This window comes from Nicotiana sylvestris, chromosome 5 (assembly GCF_000393655.2).
Source record: "Nicotiana sylvestris chromosome 5, ASM39365v2, whole genome shotgun sequence".
Lineage (NCBI taxonomy): Eukaryota > Viridiplantae > Streptophyta > Magnoliopsida > Solanales > Solanaceae > Nicotiana > Nicotiana sylvestris.
The window spans coordinates 173,981,632-174,000,543 of record NC_091061.1 but is presented as its reverse complement, the minus strand read 5'-3'; the positions used below and the strand labels follow the sequence as shown (position 1 = coordinate 174,000,543).

General features: G+C 35.9%; 1 protein-coding gene across 1 annotated transcript; it reads right to left on the bottom strand.

Annotated features, from left to right (window-relative positions):
• Nucleotides 1–3,617: 3,617 nt before the first annotated feature.
• LOC104217609 (NADH-cytochrome b5 reductase-like protein) lies at nucleotides 3,618–14,477 on the bottom strand. Its single transcript, XM_009767904.2, has 13 exons — nucleotides 14,139–14,477; nucleotides 12,296–12,338; nucleotides 11,645–11,720; nucleotides 10,269–10,328; nucleotides 9,933–9,983; nucleotides 8,890–8,944; nucleotides 8,699–8,769; nucleotides 8,547–8,598; nucleotides 5,754–5,831; nucleotides 5,121–5,210; nucleotides 4,919–5,032; nucleotides 4,008–4,076; nucleotides 3,618–3,919 (listed from the first exon to the last, which is right to left on the bottom strand). The coding sequence occupies exons 1-13, from the start codon at nucleotides 14,313–14,315 to the stop codon at nucleotides 3,863–3,865; spliced, it is 993 nt and encodes a 330-aa protein (XP_009766206.1). The 5' UTR covers nucleotides 14,316–14,477; the 3' UTR covers nucleotides 3,618–3,862.
• Between the last annotated feature and the right edge of the window lie 4,435 nt (nucleotides 14,478–18,912).

Sequence of the window (18,912 nt, the reverse complement as noted above, 5' to 3'; positions counted from 1 at the left end):
TAGCCCATGATCTTTCCTCAGTACATTGAAGAACTTGTGGCATCTGTTCAAGGATCGTGAGATGAACCTTGATAGGGCGGCTATTCGCCCTGTCAGTTTTTGTACCTGCTTCTTATTGTTCAGAACCTTAGGTATTGTGTCTATAGCCTTGATCTGGTCTGGGTTGACTTCGATCCCACATTTTGACACAAGAAACCCTAGAAATTTTCTCGAGGCTACGACGAAGGCGCATTTTTTCGGGTTCAATTTCATCTTGTACTGCCTCAGTATCTCGAAGGTTTCTTTCAAGTGACTGATATGGTCCTCCTCTTTTGCTGATTTCACTAACTTGTCGTCGATATAAACCTCCATTGTTTTGCCGAGTTGTTCCTTGAACATCTTAGTGACCAATCTTTGGTATGTTGCTCCCGCATTTTTGAGTCCGAAGGGCATCACTTTATAGCAATAAGTCCCTTGGTGAGTGATGAAAGTCGTCTTTTCTTGGTCCTCTTCGGCCATTAGGATTTGGTTGTAGCCGGAGTAGGCGTCCAAGAAACTCAGCAGTTCGTGCCCTGCCGTTACGTCGATCAGTTGGTCGATGTGGGGCAATGGGAAGGAATCTTTGGGGCACGCTTTGTTCAGATTGGTAAAGTCCACGCACATTCTCCATTTTCCGTTTTTCTTTTTAACCGACCACGTTGGCGATCCAATGGGGTATTTTGATTCTCTGATGGAACCGTTGGTCAACAGCTTGTCTACTTCTTCACTGACTGCCTCGTTGATTGCGGCGTTGAATTTCCTCCTCATTTGCCGTACCGAGAGGTAGAGTGGGTCGACATTCAGCTTGTGAGTGGCGATGTCTTTTGGGATCCCCGACATATCTGAGTGAGAAAAGGCAAATAGATCTGCATGGTTAGTTAAAAATTCGTGGTACTTACTTAGGTTGGAGAGGTTGTGCCCAATATAAACCTTTTTGGTGTTGTCAGTACTATCCAGCTGGACCGGGTCGAGGTTTTTGACCGTCGCTTTGTAGGCTTCTACAACGTCTGGGTCCCTAATGACGTCTAACGGCGGGCTGATTTTAGTTCCTGACATGGCTGATTTCTATGCTTCCGGCTCGCTCCTTTCAACTGTTTGGTGTGCGCGCAGTCCTGAGCAATCTGGTAGCATTCTTGGGCGGTCCGAAGCTCGCCTCGAATGTTGAATATTCCCCATGGGGTGGGAAATTTGACTACCTGGTAGAAGCTCGAGGGAACAGCTCGCATGGTATGTATCCATGGGCGCCCTATGATGGCGTTGTAAGCCATTTCTTGGTTCATGACGTGGAATGTGGTTTCCACCGTGACTCCTACTGCCAAGACTGGCAGTGATATTTCTCCGAGGTTCGCTCCACTACATTGTTAAAACCCGTTAGTGTTATGCAACGCAACATTATTTTATCTTCGAGCCTCATCTGCGTGAGAACTCTCGGATGGATAATACACGCTCCACTTTCGTCGTCTACCATAATTCTTTTTACGTCAGTATCAACAATGCGCAAAGTAATAACTAAAGCATCGTAATGAGGGAAAGACAATCGTCGGTATCAGACTTATCGAAGGTGATACTATCTTCGAAATTGTCATACCGTTCGTGAGCGATCGTATGCTTCAGCTTGTGTGTGGTGGTGAACTTTACATGATTGATCGTCGAGTCGTCGTCGCCGCCGATAATCATCCGTATGGTGCGTGCCAGAGAAGGTGGCTTTGGTAGTCCTTGGGACGGGTCGCGCCCTCTGGAGAAATTTTCCCTTCCTTTGTCGCTAAGCAGTTTTTTCAGGTATCCCTGGTTCAACATTATGACCACCTCCTATCGTAGACCTATGCAATCTTCGATTTTGTGTCCCATTTCCTGATGGAATTCGCATAGGACGTTCGACCTCCTTGCACTTGGGTCTGATTTCATTTTCTGTGGCCATTGCACCTTCGTACCCATCTTCTCTAGTGCGTACACTCTTTCTGAAGAGGAAACACAAAAGTTATGAGCAGATAATAATGGGGGCATACCTCTTTCATTTCGGAGCGGTGCGACGTGTCGTGACACGGCATTTGGATGCCTCGGAGGAGGTGGATTGGGAGCTCTAATATAGGGTTGATGCCTTTCTCTGTTAAAGCGTGGAGGTTGTTCCCTTCACCCGGCGATGCATCGATCCCTTCTTACCTCGGATTGTACTGACGTCATTCGATGGGTTGGACCATTGAGGTCAAAGCTTTATCTATAATTTTGACAAAATAAAATTGAAATAATATTCATGTAATGAAAAAAAAATCGAAAACCCGAAAACCCGACAAAATCGAACCAATCCAAACTGATATAGTTGGTTTGGTTTGGTTTTAATAAAAATAAAACCAAACCGATCCATGTACACCCCTACCTGAACTTAAACAAACATATTACATTGTAGATACGCCCTCAGACAATATGTGTGGTTCATGGGTTATGATACACTAGAATTTGACTAGTCTTTGGTTAAGACAATGTTAGGTGAAGGTAGGGCTGTGTATAATTTGGTAAATACCGAATTACCATATTGAAATTGAAAATTTTGGTATTTGGTATTCGATATTTTGGTATTTCATATGGTGTTTGGTTTAAGTTTTAAAAAATATTGATATTAGATATGGTATTTGGTATTTTAAAATGAAATACCGAAATACCGATATCGTACCGGCATATATATTATACTACACAATACACATATTATTAGTTATAACATAAATATAAAAATCTAAAATTTTACTTTTCTTTTTTCTCTAAGTTGATCAATTAACTCTAAGTAAGTAACAAGACATTTCTAATGATGATCAAATTTATGTTTTATGTACAATTTTCTCTCTCTAAATTGATATTTGCTAGTTTTGGACGAAACTTTTGTCGACAAATGTTTTTAGTTTTGTACTTTTTAGTATTTTAATTCAGAATATTATATTTTATGACTCTATGTACTAGTTAGTATTCAAACCGTAAATCGAAATCGAACCATACCGAATTTAATTAGGTACGATATTAGTATTGCATTTTAAGAAATCAAATATCGTACCATACCGACCGACAAACACCCTAGGTGAAGGGGAGGAATATGGTGACTCGTCGAGCCAAACATACGCTCAAAGCACTACTATCATATCTGTTTAATCTTAGCTCGGCAATCAGCTTTTATTTGGAATTAGGATCATATTTGATCCGAGGTTAGGTTTTTTATCTTGTTTAACGGTTAACCCAAATTTGTAATTAATGGTTGTTTAAAAAATAGTAGATATAAATTGAGATAGTATCCAATCATACTTTAGTAATCTCAGTTGGTCTTTTAATAATAGCAAGCCACTATATTATTATAATACTGTAATGTATCATTAATATAATAAATGTATATACTATAAAATCAAGATCTAGGCTCTAGCATGTACAAAGGAGAATTCTAGTGAGCAGAATATATTTCTTTTCAAGTACCAATCCACAAAAAGAGATTTTAATTTTTGCCAAAAGAGAAACACAATAGGATCAAGTGTGTATATATTGAGAAGAAAAAAACACCTTTTGAGTCAAAAAGGGCAAAAGAACAAAATTCTTGATTACTTTGCAAGTTCTAATCCAGTATGTAAATCCAAATGCTGAATATATTATACCATATTGAGTAGTTTTTTTAAAGTTGCATATGTGCTAGCTAGTGAACTAACTATAAAATTCATAGCAACGGATAAAATCTCCATGGCCTCTAACATGGCCTTCAGTAAACATCCTGAATGCTCGTCCAAACCCTCGGATTATGTTGTCTAAGATATTGTGTTTCTTCAAAATTCTTTTATTCAATAAAAAATAAGGGAAAGTAAAGTCAACAAACTAACTAAAATTTGTAAACCATGTTTTCTGTAAAGCCAACATCCTTGAGTAGTCCAGTTAGCTGTCACAAAGCAAACATAAACATCATTAGAGGCAAAGCAATAATAAGAAACAGGTAATTAAATTCTTTTGGTAGATGGAATAAGTACCTCGCCTTGCTCACGAGGTTTTGGCTTTTCGCCAGATAAATGTTTCATCATCCCAGGAGGGCCACATACCTGGACACAAACAGAAAGTTCCGGATGATTCCACATAAATCTAATGTCATTACAGAATAAATTCAGAATATCAGTGATTGTTCTTGCACCTCATGAAATCTTGAAGAGTATGGCACAGATCACTTACCCTAACCCAGTCACTCTACACCGAGTAACAACTTTTCTATAGCAGTCCGCACCCCCACCCCTCAATTATCATGAAGAGCAAAATACTCTACATGAAACCAACTAACAGCTACATCCTTAAAGTTACCGCATACGGGAGAGCTGCCTTTGTAGCACCTCTGCGTGAAGGCCCCTCTAACGCGTAGTAAACATAAATTGAATGGAAAAGGAAAAGTGAAAGAACAAGTTCTCTATAGGAAACTTCTTCCATATAAGTGAAATCGCCACTTTTCCATGCAAACCTATAACATCTCTAATGTGTACATTCCATTTTGCAAATCTTTAATAAATGGAAACCCCAGGTAAAGGGTTTCACCCCTTTTCTGCTTTAAGAAAAGTTGCAAATTTTACTATACTGATTACATGTCCCATCTGCACCATCTTTCACATACTTTCGCATAGCACTATTGGTTCATGAACTTACACCTTTTCATGGAACAACTATTGGTTTGCACCAGCTACCAGTCAGAGTGAAGCCAATAGAAAGGAAACATACAATTAGGACCCTATCTTCCTTCTTGCTAATTCTCAGGTATTGTGTTCTCAATTACTATATAGTCCTTGACCAGAAAGCAGAGACAAACATCCAAGCATGAAAATCCACTTTCATGTCATACAAAAGATTGAATTGTTGGCCTTTGAAGCACTGACAATTAAACCTCTTTCAGAAAACTTACAAGGATAAGTGTATCATCACTGGGCGGAGGTAGTCCTTTCACAATCATGTCCTTTGATACGTAACCGATGCCGCCTCTCCAATCATTGGTTGGACTATCTACAGTGTAAAATACCTGGATATTGCCATATAGAGAACATGTTGGTTTAATGAGGAAAAGGAGAGGGCAGAAGAACAACAATTCATATTAACTCTGGCAGTACCTTGAGATTAGGGTGAGTTGCTGCAAGTACATCAAGCTTCTTCTTTAGCAGTATGTCATCAGGTGACACATTAGCATATATCAACGAGATCTAAAAGAAAAAAAGGCCCATGAGTGTTCTTGTATATTTATTGATAAAAGACCAACTTAGAAAACAACAGGGGCAAATGCTGCCAGCAAAGTACATCTTTACTACTTCGCATACTACATGGGTATTGAATTCGTCCGTTCAGTTGGTTTTGGATTGTTGAGTTCAATTTAGTAAGTTCACTCAATAGACAGGTAAACCGATTACTGAACCTATATAGGATCAGTTTGGTTTCAGTTTGGGCCTCTTTGGTCTCTAATCGATTGCTTCATAATACAAACTTTTTTTGGCCTTAGATTTGTAGAAATTAATTGTCGCGCCCTCTCCAATCAAAATTATCTTACAATAATTTTTGGACAAACTGTTTTTAGAATAAGTAAATAGGAAACTTTTGTGAAGATTTCAGTGCTTTTACCTTAGAACCAGAAACTCAAAATATTTAAAATGGAAAACCCGGTCGATTTACTTGGTAAGTGCAAAGTGATAAACACCCCTTGCATAGTGACTTGTGGATGACGCACTAAAAGATTGGATCAATAAACATACCTGAGTATGATCGTCAGGGTTTTTAAGAATGGCCTCTATCACCTGGAGCATTGGAGTGATGCCACTGCCCCCTGCAATCTGGCATTGGAAGAATGAGTTTGAATTCTATTATATTTCAGACACACATGAATGGAAGCATAATATAATTCAACCATAATCAGCATCTGATAGAAACATCTATTGAGAATCGGAAAAGGGCTAAATATACCCCTCTACTTTCAAATATTGTTTACTTGTACCCTCCGTTATACTATTGGGCTATCCATATCCCTAACGTCATACTATTGGGTTATCTATACCCCTATTGTCATACTTTGAAACAAAAATACCCCTATTTCTGGATGGAGTGTCACGTGGCAGCACCAGATTAAAACGACCTATTTCTTTTATTTTTACCCGACCCGTCTTTAAAAAACCCACAACCCGACCCCTATTTTCATTTTTTCAGTTTTTTTTTTTAATATTTCAGTTTTTAAAAAACGAAAAGATTATATTAAAAAAAATATTTTTTTTCTGTTTTTACAAATTTGTTTTTTCAGATTTTACAAAACAAAATTCTTTTAAGAAATGAAAAAAATAAAAATAAAAATATTTTTCAAAAACGAAAATATTTTGTTGAAAATAATTTTTTGAGTTTTTAAAAAACGAAATATTTTGTTAAACAATTATTTTTTTCTGTTTTTTTTATAACAAAATATTTTGCAAATAATTTTCAAAAAGAAAAATATTTTTCAAAAACGAAAATCTTTTTTGCAAATATTTTTCAGTTTTAAAAAAACGAAAATATTTTTTTAAAACTGAATTTTTTTTTTCAGTTTTTACATTTTTTACAAATATTTTCGTTTTTGAAAAATATTTTTTTTCATTTTTTTCGTTTTTTAAAAGAATTTTGTTTTGTAAAAACTATTGTTTTTTTTGTAAAAACAGGAAAAAATATTTTTTGTATTTTAACATAATATTTTCGTTTTTTAAAAACTGAAATATTAAAAAAAAAAAAAAAAAACTGAAAATAGGGGTCGGTTGTGGTTTTTTTAAAACGGGTCGGGTAAAAATAAAAGAAATTGGTCGTTTTAATCTGGTGCTGCCACGTGGCACTCCATCCAAAAATAGGGGTATAGATAACCCAATAGTATGACGGTAGGGGTATGGATAGCCCAATAGTATAACGAAGGGTACAAGTAAACAATATTTGAAAGTAGAGGGATATATTTAGCCCTTGTACAAAACAGTGAGAATTATAAATTAAAGTGTGCCCAATGGATAGAGGAGATTTGATTCAAACAATCACTGGAACATGATAAACCTAGATAACACCCACATTTTCAATCAAAACAGTGAGAATTATAAATTAAAGTGTGCCCAATGGATAGAGGAGATTTGATTCAAACCATCACCGGAACATGATAAACCTAGATAACACCCACATTTTCAATCAAAAAGAACCTTAAGGGGTCGTTTGGTAGGGTGTATAAGAATAGTGCGGAATAAGGTGTATAAGAATAGTGCGGAATAAGGTGTATTAGTAATGCATGTATTAGTAACGCATGTATTAGTAATGCAAGCATTAGTTATGCAAATATTATTTCTTATCTATTGTTTGGTGTGGTGTATTAAAATTATAATGCATTGCATAAACTTTAAAAAAAATAGGTGCTTACAAAAATGCCCTCCATATTCTCTAGCTTTAAGGGACTTTAAGGACAATTTTGTCTTTAACTATGCTAATGCATGCATTAAAGCGTTGGTATTACTAATGCCATAATTTTCTATGCATTACTTATGCATAGGATAATGGCAAGTATGGTGTATAACTAATACTTGTATTAGTTATACACAAGTTGAAAAAAGGTACCAAACAATGTATTAGTAATGCATAGAGCTAATGCTTGCATTATTTTTTCTAATACCTCCTACCAAACGACCCCTTAATGTTCATATTCACAATACAAGCTTTATCTACCAGAGAGATCCTAGAGTATTTAACAGTTCAAAATTATCAAGTCCTTGATACACTATCATTCACAGGTAAAGTTTTGATATCAACAAGCTGCATATAACTAGACTTAGCAAATAGTTCTTCTTCACAAGTTTCACATCTGACTCCTCCTGTAATCAGCATGAGTTCCATGCTTCAGTGACATCATTGCATAAAGAATATCACGTAAAGGACGCCATGTATTCAAAGCTGAACAGAATATGAACATGGTGGAAATACCTCCTACCAAACGACCCCTTAATGTTCACATTCACAATACAAGCTTTATCTACCAGAGAGATCCTAGAGTATTTAACAGTTCAAAATTATCAAGTCCTTGATACACTATCATTCACAGGTAAAGTTTTGATATCAACAAGCTGCATATAACTAGACTTAGCAAATAGTTCTTCTTCTTCACAAGTTTCACATCTGACTCCTCCTGTAATCAGCATGAGTTCCATGCTTTTTTTTTTTTTATGAAGCATGAGTTCCATGCTTCAGTGACATCATTGCATAAAGAATATCACGTAAAGGACGCCATGTATTCAAAGCTGAACAGAATATGAACATGCCTTCCACCAATTTCAACTTTCAGTATGGATAGTACTTTCTCTGCTGCTGTTTTTATTTTTGTTAATAGGCATAATAAACTAATTCTGCTGAGTACTCTGCCTACCTTTAAAACTCATCCCAGAAAGTGAGTTATTTCTACATAACTTCCTAATCAAGACCATGAATTAGAGTTTCAACCTAGTCATATTGTACTCTTTCTAAAATTGTAGTGTCACAGAGAACACTTAGATGCAAGCTCTTACCATGCCTATATGTTTCTTCATGTTTGGACTATAACGCAATTTCTCAATGGGCCTGCAGATATAGAATGCAATTGTTGACTTGTAAACTACAAGAATAATAAGATTACGAAAGAAAGAATCTCTGCTAGAATTTACTAAGTTGTGTAACTGACCCTTTCACTTCAAGTACATCGCCTGGTTTTAAGCTTGCAAAATGCTGGCTCATTTTCCCTTCAGGATAAACCTGCATTTTTTATAGTTCCAAGAAACAATGTAAAGAAAAGCAGGTTAAACAACATGTTCTGCAAGTTAGGTCAACAGTAAGTTCGATAATAGATAATGCAGGAATACTACAAGCATATACCTTAATTAACAAATCAAAGTATCCCTTGGAATCTGGATCAGATATAGGAGTATAACTGAAAACAAAAACATACTTAAGAAGATTACTTGCTGTTCAATTTAGAGCGTCCAATGAGGTATCTCATAATAAGCACCAGCCTAAACTCACAATATCAATTTTGAAGGGACAATAAACTTAGTGTGTGTTAACTGTACATGTCTATGAAAATAAAGCTTAGAGACTGTAAACTGTGGCACCTACTCTGGGCAGAAGCTTTAAAAGGGAATTTGACTAGTTGGAAATTTGGCCATTTATATACAGGAAAAGAGTGTTGGTATAAGTTACACTTGGATGTAAAAAATATGACAACCTTATTGTGACAAAGAGTGTAAGTGATTAGCTGAAGATTTTAGTCATTCAAGAGAAGAGATGAATTCGTTTCACATTGATATGAAAAGTAGGTCCATAAAAAGGGATAGATGGAATAGAAGAAAAGCACATAGATGTTTCTTTATGGTTTTAATTAACTTGAAAGGCATAGCACCCAAGGGTGTTGTCTAGTAGGCAATGAAAATGGAATAGACCATGGAAGACAAAGGTTCAGATCCCAGCAGAGGCAAAAAAAAGCTAGGTGATTTTTTTTCATTCGTCTTACCCTTGATGGGAAAAGTTACCGGTACTTGTGTTGGTGAAAGGTAGTAGAGTATTAGTGAATAGTCGAGGTGCATGCAAAATACTCCAAGACATTACCAAAAAAAATTAAGCAGAAAGGCATATTATCTGAACCCAAATAAGATTTTTCAACATTTCATGTGTCATCCTTGACTAGGGAGTATTTGTACTCCTCTCAACCATGGATGTAACCTTCTCACTTTTTATCGGGAAAAAAGACGTGATTTTCATAATTAATATTGTTATCAGCATAAAAATGTAAAAGGAGCATGACTAATTTTTCAGTTCATACAGCTGAAGAGCAACTAATAAGCATTCAAATGGATCAAATAGTAGAGCTATACATGAAAAAGGAAACGCTAAGAAAGAAAATTTATAATAATGAAACTTACGGTCGAATGACATATTTTGGTTTTCCTTCAGCATTTTCTCCCATCGGTGCCCTAAAAGAAGGAAACAATGTATTAGTATGTCAGAAGTAATGATCCAGAAACCATATTCTCCAATCTCCATAATTCTTGTAACACAAGTACAAAACTTCTGAACTTCTATGTTGCGGGACTCTCCAAACTGTAGCCGCACCCGCGTCGGATCCTTCAAAAATGCTCCACTTTTGAAGGATCCGACACGTATCCGGCCACATTTTTAGAGAGTCCGAGCAACATAGCTGAACTTTCTCATGAAACAAAGACACTATGCAAATGAGATAAAAATGTAATGGAACTTACCTCATAAGAATGCAAGATGCAATATCAAGACCTAACTTTGAAGAAGGATCGAATGAAAACCTACAATATTGGAGGAAAGAAAGAACATATCAATAGTATAACCAAACTCAGCCATTAACTACTCTTCATATATCTGAATACAAAACTTGAAGGGGATTTCAACGGTCATAAAACCGAATATACAAACCAAGCTCGGGAGGCTAGTCTATCTACCTTACAATGTAAAGTCTACCCAGTTATAACATGAAAGTCCAACATGATATATTTAGTAGCAAACATAGTGAGTGGAAATAGGGGTGTCAAATGGGCGGGTTGGGTCAATTTTGGGCGGGTCAAAATGAGTTGATTGACCCGCCCAAAAGCTACTTGGGCTAAGATGGGTTGGGTCAAGATGGGTTAAAATTCGGGTCATAACCCAACCCGCTCAACTCTTATTAAACTTTAATTAATATGTGTTATTTTCTTATAAATTATATAATTACTAAATAAGACTTTTTTGCTTTTGTTATGGTCATATTTAAAATTAAACAAAAAATAAAATTATTTCTAAGATATTTTGACAAACTTACTCATGGATCAATTTGGGCTAAAATTAGCCAACTTTAAATGGGTTGAGATGGGTTGGGTCAAGATGGGCTAATTTCAATAAATGGGCGGGTCAATAACCAACCCAACCTTGGGCGGGTCATTTGGGCTTGGGCCAAATTTGACCGCCCTAAGTGGAAACGATGCACAGAAGTCCACAATTATCTACTTAGTACTAGCAGAAACAAACGATGGCAACAAAAGCAAAGGTTTTTTTTCCACCCCGCCAGCTAGCATTTTCTAAATAATCCCCCTCCCATAAATCCAAAGAAAGAGTAGTAAAGGAAAAAAGATTGAGAAGGAACAGATAGTTGAAGAAGCAAACTTATTAGTTGACTCTTTCCTTTAACCTACCTTCCCAACCTTTTATTAGAATCTTCTAAAACAGTATGCAATAACAAGATTCGGGTGATGTTATGATGCAGGATAAAAAGGAAATAGTGCTTCCCAAAAGCTAAAGTCCACACATTCAACCACCTTCTTTAGATACAGATAGGCTAGAAAGCTTGGTTTTTCATATTCTAATTGGTGTAAGACCACCGTTGCAACAGTGGTATTATGAACTCAATTTGTCTAAGGAGTTTTTTGACCAAACAAGCCAGATTTAGTTCACAGGGAGAGACTTCATTTTCTTTTTGATAACAAAATAATTTTATTAATGTTTGGGCAAAGAAAACGCCTGTATACAAAGGTAAGAAACCTACAAAATGAAATCACAGGGAGGTCATCAATGAATGAGTAACATCACTATTAAAGCATTAAAGCAACAATCTTATTAAGATAAAAATAACCTGAACAGATGACTATTGTGGCTAACTGGAGCTCGATCTTGCAGCTTAAATTCAATCCATTTATCAGGATTTAGAGCTGAAAACGAAGACAACAGTAAAATCCATTCAATCTTTTGATCTTTAACAACTATCAAAAGAAACAAATCTTCCATAAGCTGATTTTACTGAAGCAGTTAAACTGGAAGCTCATCAAAAAACATGAACCTAAACAGAAGTGTAAGAGAGAGAGGGTACATATAGACAGATTAATGAAACAACAAAGCTCAGATCTAGCAAAAAAAATTATCTTATCAGCAGAAAACCGTGCAAATTTTTAGACAAAAGTATAAACTACAAGTTATCTGAAGTCATTCCTTTAACATGTTACACCCAAAAAGTTCCTTATATTTTATCTCTGGTTCCCCTTCTTCCTTAAGTAATTTAAATGATAGAACTTATAATTCATTACATCGAAGTCTATGAATATGAATGCCCGCATTTTCAACTTCCCACTTAACTGCATCCACAGTGGACTTATATCACAGACACTAAAATGAAATCAGCACTAATGGTGAAAAGGAAATAGTGTTTTGATTGAGTTGGTGTTCCAACCAAATACGAATATCTTGACTAAAGCATAAGCTTACAGAAGGCGTAAATAGAGGAACTAACCAACTTTTTGACCAGAATCTTCATTGATTTGCTCCAAGTACACCTGTATATGGAAAAATTTCAGCTTTCTATCGAAGATACAGTAAAACAGCTAACCTTAATATGAAAAAATTTCTCGAATTAATCAATTAATGTAGGCACTCTGAAAGTCACAGAAATAAAAATCATGAAGAGAGAAAATTTGTTTTCTGTTAGCTAGTCAACATCAACTCCTGAAAAGAAAAGGAAAACGAATAATCTAGGTTGTAAAACAAGAAGAATCTAATAATTTAACTTTCATTTCAAACCAATTAAGGTGAAGGAATACTGGGTTGTTGTTGTTGTAAGGTGAAGGAAAGACGAGCAAAAAGTTTATTTCAGGGGCACTGATTGAGTAATTCAGAATTAGTAAACATAACATCATACCAAATTACCTCTTTCCTGGTGAGGACTCAATAGCGATTATATTATTTTTAACAAAAATTCACCATTCATACGACCATTGTTTCCGCTATAGTCGTTACTTAAAAATATAGCAAGAAAAAGGATAGGTTTTTCTGTTGGTCCGCAATAGTCAAATATTAGATAAAGAAAATGAAAGTAATGTGCTGGCATTTTTTTTTTTTTTTATGAAGTAATATGTCTCATTAAGAAGGCATCAAGAAGATGCAAAGTTACAAGAAGCAAAAGGGCTAAATAAACAAAAAATTACAGTAGAACATTGTTTGCCCCAAATCAAATGTGTTGGCATTTGCCTACACTATACACATGCAAATAAATTATAATACATATAGATGTACAAATGCATACATAAACATATACAGGTACAAAACATATTACATAGACGTACTTCAGCAATTATAGGATGATAAGGAAGAAGAAAATTTTATCCTCACCAAGCATCTCTTTACGCAAACTTTACAAAACTTAACATATTCTAAATGCATGGTCATATTCCTTAAATAATATGTAGTACCTTACACGTTTAACATTCTAAGCTGTTAGGCCAGTAAATGGTTAAATCCCGAAGCGGAGACCTGTCAGATTGTTCCTCTAGAGTCCAAGTAATGACATCTATGTGGCATGCAAGCAACTTCAAGTCGCTTTTTTTTTTCTTTAATTTGTTCCACCATTAGCAATTATATTTGGACGGAAAGATTTCAAAGCAAAGGAGAGGAGACAAACGATTATAGTAGCTTCCTGTTACTTCCATCCTAAACATAACAAATTATAATAGATTCTGATCAGTACTGTGCAATGACATTAGCATTCCAATATAAACATTTACATATCTTATAAAATAATCCTTAACTAGTCACGGCTTTCCACTATGACAAAAGAAGATTATTCTCTTCTACTTGTACTTATCATAGGTAAATATCTTTTATTTATTTGATAACTAGAAATCTCAATCACCTGGTGCACAATTCGAAACTCAGTACACTTCTCCACTTAAATACGAAACTTATATCTGTGGGGTCAAACTCGTGATACGCGCCTAACTTCAGAGGCAGAACCATGATTTAAATTCTATAGGTTTAAACTTTGAGGTTCTTAGTATTGAACACATTATATTGTTAAGATCCTAGTTATATTTTATCATAAATTTATGATCTGCATCGATAGTACTGGGTTGAGATGAACCCGACACTCCTATGCTACATAGGCGCCTGCCTAACCTACACATCACGCACTGCATTCTTACCACCACTAATCATATACACCTGAGGGGAAGTATAAAAATGATGAAGATAAAAGCAAGCTAAAATAGGACAAGATCTGACATAAAAACAGAACATACATTGACATTGTAAAAAAATGGAAATGAAACCATATATTGAAATAGAGAGATGGGGAAAAGTACCAAATGAGGAGAAGAAGAGCAGTAATAGTAGGAAACACAACCAGCAACGGCAGCAATAGCTCCAAAGGGGAAGCTAGGGTTAGCAAAATTAGACTTGGAATAATGGCCTTCTCTACTGAATGCAGCGATGGGTGCAGCCGCCGCCGCCTTTGCTAGCTTCCTAAAGAACGCCGCCATTTTTAACTACACTGGAGGAGAAAAAAAGGAAATGTGAATTGTGTGATCGATTTAGTGTTCACTTATTGTGTGTGTGTGTGTGTTTTACATTTGCAAAAGCGAGAGACGCGAAAGGAAAGAATCCTACGCGGTCAAGTCCACCGTACTCACAGGCTAAAAAACGGTTTGTTAGTTAAAATACAGTTTTGTTATAAAATAAAAAAGGAAAATTTCCTTAACGTAAGCAAGAAAAATAAAAACAATTATAGACAAACTAAGAGATTAAGGGCTCGTGTACAAGGGATAAGAATAATTAATTTTGAGATTAAATTTGAGGTGAGTTCATTCTATGTTTGAATAGAATAAAATTGTAGTATAACGAGATTAGTTATCCTAGAATTGTAGTATTATTTTTATCTTTATGAAAGGGTGGAATAATAATTACAGGCGAATCCCTTCGCGGATGGCCAGTTGGTTTGAAGGGCGGTCATCCATGTAGATGACCTGGGATCGATCCTCCCTTAATGCCTTCTGGGTCGAGCCTGTCGCACAAGATTTGCCTAGTCGCTGCGAGTTTTTCTGGAGTTCCAAAAATAATTATAGGAGAATTAATCCTGAAACAACATGTTTCCCAACGAAACAACCCCTAATCGATTGAAGGATAAGCAGTGGGATAAGATATGGCGCAAGCTTTCAAGTTCTTAGCCATGAAAAGCTTACTCATCAGTGAAGATGAAGTATTAGACCAAAATATTCACTGAGGTATCAAAGATTTTTGCGTGCAATCATCTAAAGCAAGAAGTAGTCTACGTAAAATTTTATGAACGTGTAGATTTAATCAAATCATGAAGTTTGGTTGAAATGTTATGGAAGTTAAAATTGAATAAGACAGTAACAAATATCGATGTAGTAGTAACACTAATCGCTTTTGCAATTGTTGAACCTCTCCATTACAGGAATAGACTTTGTTAGGAGAACCCGCTAAAGGAATTTTTCCTATCGAAGTAGAGAACCAAACCACCACCAACAACAAAAACAACATATTCAAAATCAGTATAATTTCACTAGTGGGGTCTGGGAAAGCTAGTGTGTACACAAACCTTGCCCCTAACTGGCGAGACAGAGGCAAAGTAGAGAACCAAACCAACACAGAAAGTAAACAGCCAAAGTTTAGGTTCATATCCAAGTCACAAAAATACTACTCTCTACCGGGAAAAAGACATCCATATACTACTGCATTCTCCTAAATCAACTCCATTTTCTTTCTAGCTGACATACAATTCAGCTTTACGCGATGCCCGCTGAAATGTTGATAACTCTGCAAGTATGTCAGCTCCTTTTTCTTTGTTTACCCAATATAAGTCTGGCTCAATTAGCATTCTCACAAGCATTGGAGATTTTGCCAATAGAAGCTTGATAAGCTGCATATCAAGCTTTGTGCCTGTTATTCCTTTAACTTTAACTGTCCGAACATGATTCAATGTCACATCTGAAAAGCTTGTAGAAATGTCATCAGCTTCATCATCCAATTCATCCATAGATACCTAAGAAAGATTAAGAAGATTGAAGATCTAATGAGCATGAAAATAAGGAAGCCGTCATTACATACAAAAGAAAAGAAGAGGGGCAGCCCAGTGTGCAGGGTCCGGAGAAAGACTGGACCACAAGGGTCTATTGTACGCAACTGATAATAAGCGAAATCTAGGTGATTTAGCTATTGTTTATGCTTCTGCTTGATGATATTCCAATGATATATTGTGATTAATTGATGAATTATGGGCTTTAATAGTGAATTGTATATATTTCAGGTAAAGAAGCCTATATTACGTAAATCACATATGATTGGAACCATTTTGGAGCAATAAAAACCCCTCGGAACTAATTATGGTGGAAGAACAAGAAAAGAATCAAGAGCATGGGACAACTGGACTAGCGCGGTCAGATGCGCGGCCGCGCTAGTCCAGATTTCGGAAAAGTTTGTTTAAGGGGTAAAATTGGAATTCCTTCTTAATCCCACTCAATTTACATAAAGCAAAAACTCCATTATTGAGGAGATCAGATTTTTAGAGGAAGAAATAATTTTAGAGAGAGAAAGTGAAGAGAGGACTCAATCTTGAAGTGAAGAAAAGAAGGGGATTACAATCTTGAAGCAAGAACTTAAAAGAGTTTTTCTAAACTTTCTTCTTGTATTTACTTATATTATGTTTAAGACTTTTATTGTTGATATTTGTATAATTATGAGTAGCTAAAAACCCAAGTATTCTGGGGTTATGGGTGTTAGATGATTATGTTGTTTGAAGCTTAAATTGATGATCTTGAATTTATCATTATGGGTTGTTTATTTGATTCTATTGTTAATTATTTTACTGCGTAGCTAACAGTGAAATACTATTTACGAATCTTGAATTAAACTTGAAAAAGGAAATTCTTGATTGCATATAGAATCAAATAGAGCAAGATCCGGATCTTGGGCATCGGGTGAAAGATTCGCAATTAAGATAGAACTATACTTAATTGTCTTGCTTGGTTGAGAAATAGGATTTGTAAATGCATTTGAGTTAATATTAATACCATAGAAATATAGGTATTAATTTAACTTGAATAGGCGCATAAGAAATTAACATATTCTTATGGGTATTATTAACCCTATAATCAATAACCTAGATAATTCAATAAATTATCTTTAAGCTAAAAGCGTATCATGATCTCTAGCAAGCCCATGACCCCGAAATATCTCTCTTATTAATTGTTAAAAGAAAATTATATAAGTGGTGTAGTAACTTTGTGTAGTATTATTGTTAAATTACCAGTCAAAGTTTTAAGTTGGTTATTTATGTATTTTGTAATGAATTAGCTTAAATCGATAATTGTTTGAGTTTGCATCAGTTGATAAGTTAATCACAAGTCCTCGTGGGAACGATACTTTACTTGTTACTATATTACTTGTCGATCGCGTACACTTGCGTGAGTGTTTAGGTCGCAACAAGTTTTTGGCGCCGTTGTCGGGGACTTGGAAATTAGCTACTTGACTGAGTTAAGCTTTTATCAGCTATTGGTTTAAGCATTAATTTTCAGTTCACTTTGTTTGTGTCACGCAGGCTCTTCTTTTGAATGCGGAGGAGTAGAAGCACAAACAATCTCTTCCCTCTTGATCCTGAAATTGAAAGGACACTTCATAAGGCAAGGAAAGAGTTGGAAGCTAGATACAAAACAGAAAGAGCGTTGGACATCTTAGTTCAACCACAGCCAACAGTGATGGCAGGCAATGGAGGGCGTCCGGTGATAGAAGCTGCAAGGCCAAATCTTGCTAATATGACTCAGGCTATTGTGAAGCCTGATATCACTGGTCACTTTGAGCTTAAACAGTACATGGTACAGCTGATTCAGTCCACCGGGCAATATATAGGTCTATCTCATGAAGACCCGCAAAGGCACATTCAGAATTTTTTGGAAATCATTGATACTTACAACTATCCAAATGTTTCCAAGGACTATGTCAGGCTGACCTTGTTTCCGTTTTCATTGCTGGGGGAAGCTAAAGAATGGTTGCAGAAGGAGCCTGCTAATTCAATCCATACTTGGGATGATTTAGCAAAGAAATTCTTAATCAAGTTTTTCCCCACTAAAAAGACAAAGTCTTTGCGGAGTCAGATTCTTGGGTTTCAACAACGGGATGGTGAAACTCTTCGCCAAGCTTGGGAAAGATACAAGAAATTACTTCGAGACTGCCCACATCATTGTCAAACTGATGAGGTATTGGGCCATACTTTTGTTGATGGATTAGATGAGACTTCAAAAATGAATCTTGATTCAGCTTGTGGAGGTAGTTGCATGGCCAGGCCATATAGTGAAATACAACTTTTGCTAAACAACTTCACTGCTAATGATCATAATTGGCAAGGTGAGGGAGAACCAAGGAGAGCAATGAAACAAAAAGCAGCAGGGGTACTTGAACTTGATGACTTTTCCGCCATGAGAGCAGATATAGCAAAATTGGCGAATCAAATGAATAGAATGACAATGAACCAAACACAACAAATGCAACATGTTCAACAAATGTCGATTTTTTGTGAAATGTGTGGTGATAATCACACAAGTGACATGTGCCCAACGAATCTAGAATCTATTTATTATGTGGAGCAACAAAGCAGAGGTCCGATGAACCAACATGCACAATATGGGAACACTTACAATGCAAATTGGAGGAATCATCTTAATTTCTCTTGGAGTGGAAATCAATCAAATCAGAATCAATATAGACCCCAAGGAAATTTTAATCAACCACATAGGCCACCCCAACAGGTAGAAGAAAATACAAATGATTTGTTGAAGAAATTGTTGCATGACAACCAACAACTCAGAACTGATTTTAGAAATCTTGAAAGACAATTGGGACAACTAGTTGCAAATCAAAATACTAGGCCTGCAGGTGCTCTTCCAAGTGATACAGAGAAAAATCCGCAAGTTAGTGCAATTACACTTAGAACTGGAAGGGAATTAGAAGAAGTTCCAAAGAAGAGAAAAGACAAGCCTGTACCTAAGGGTGAATTGATTCCCAAAGCAACACAGGAAGTAAAGAAAGATGATACAATTTCAGCACCTATGAATGTTCCAAGGC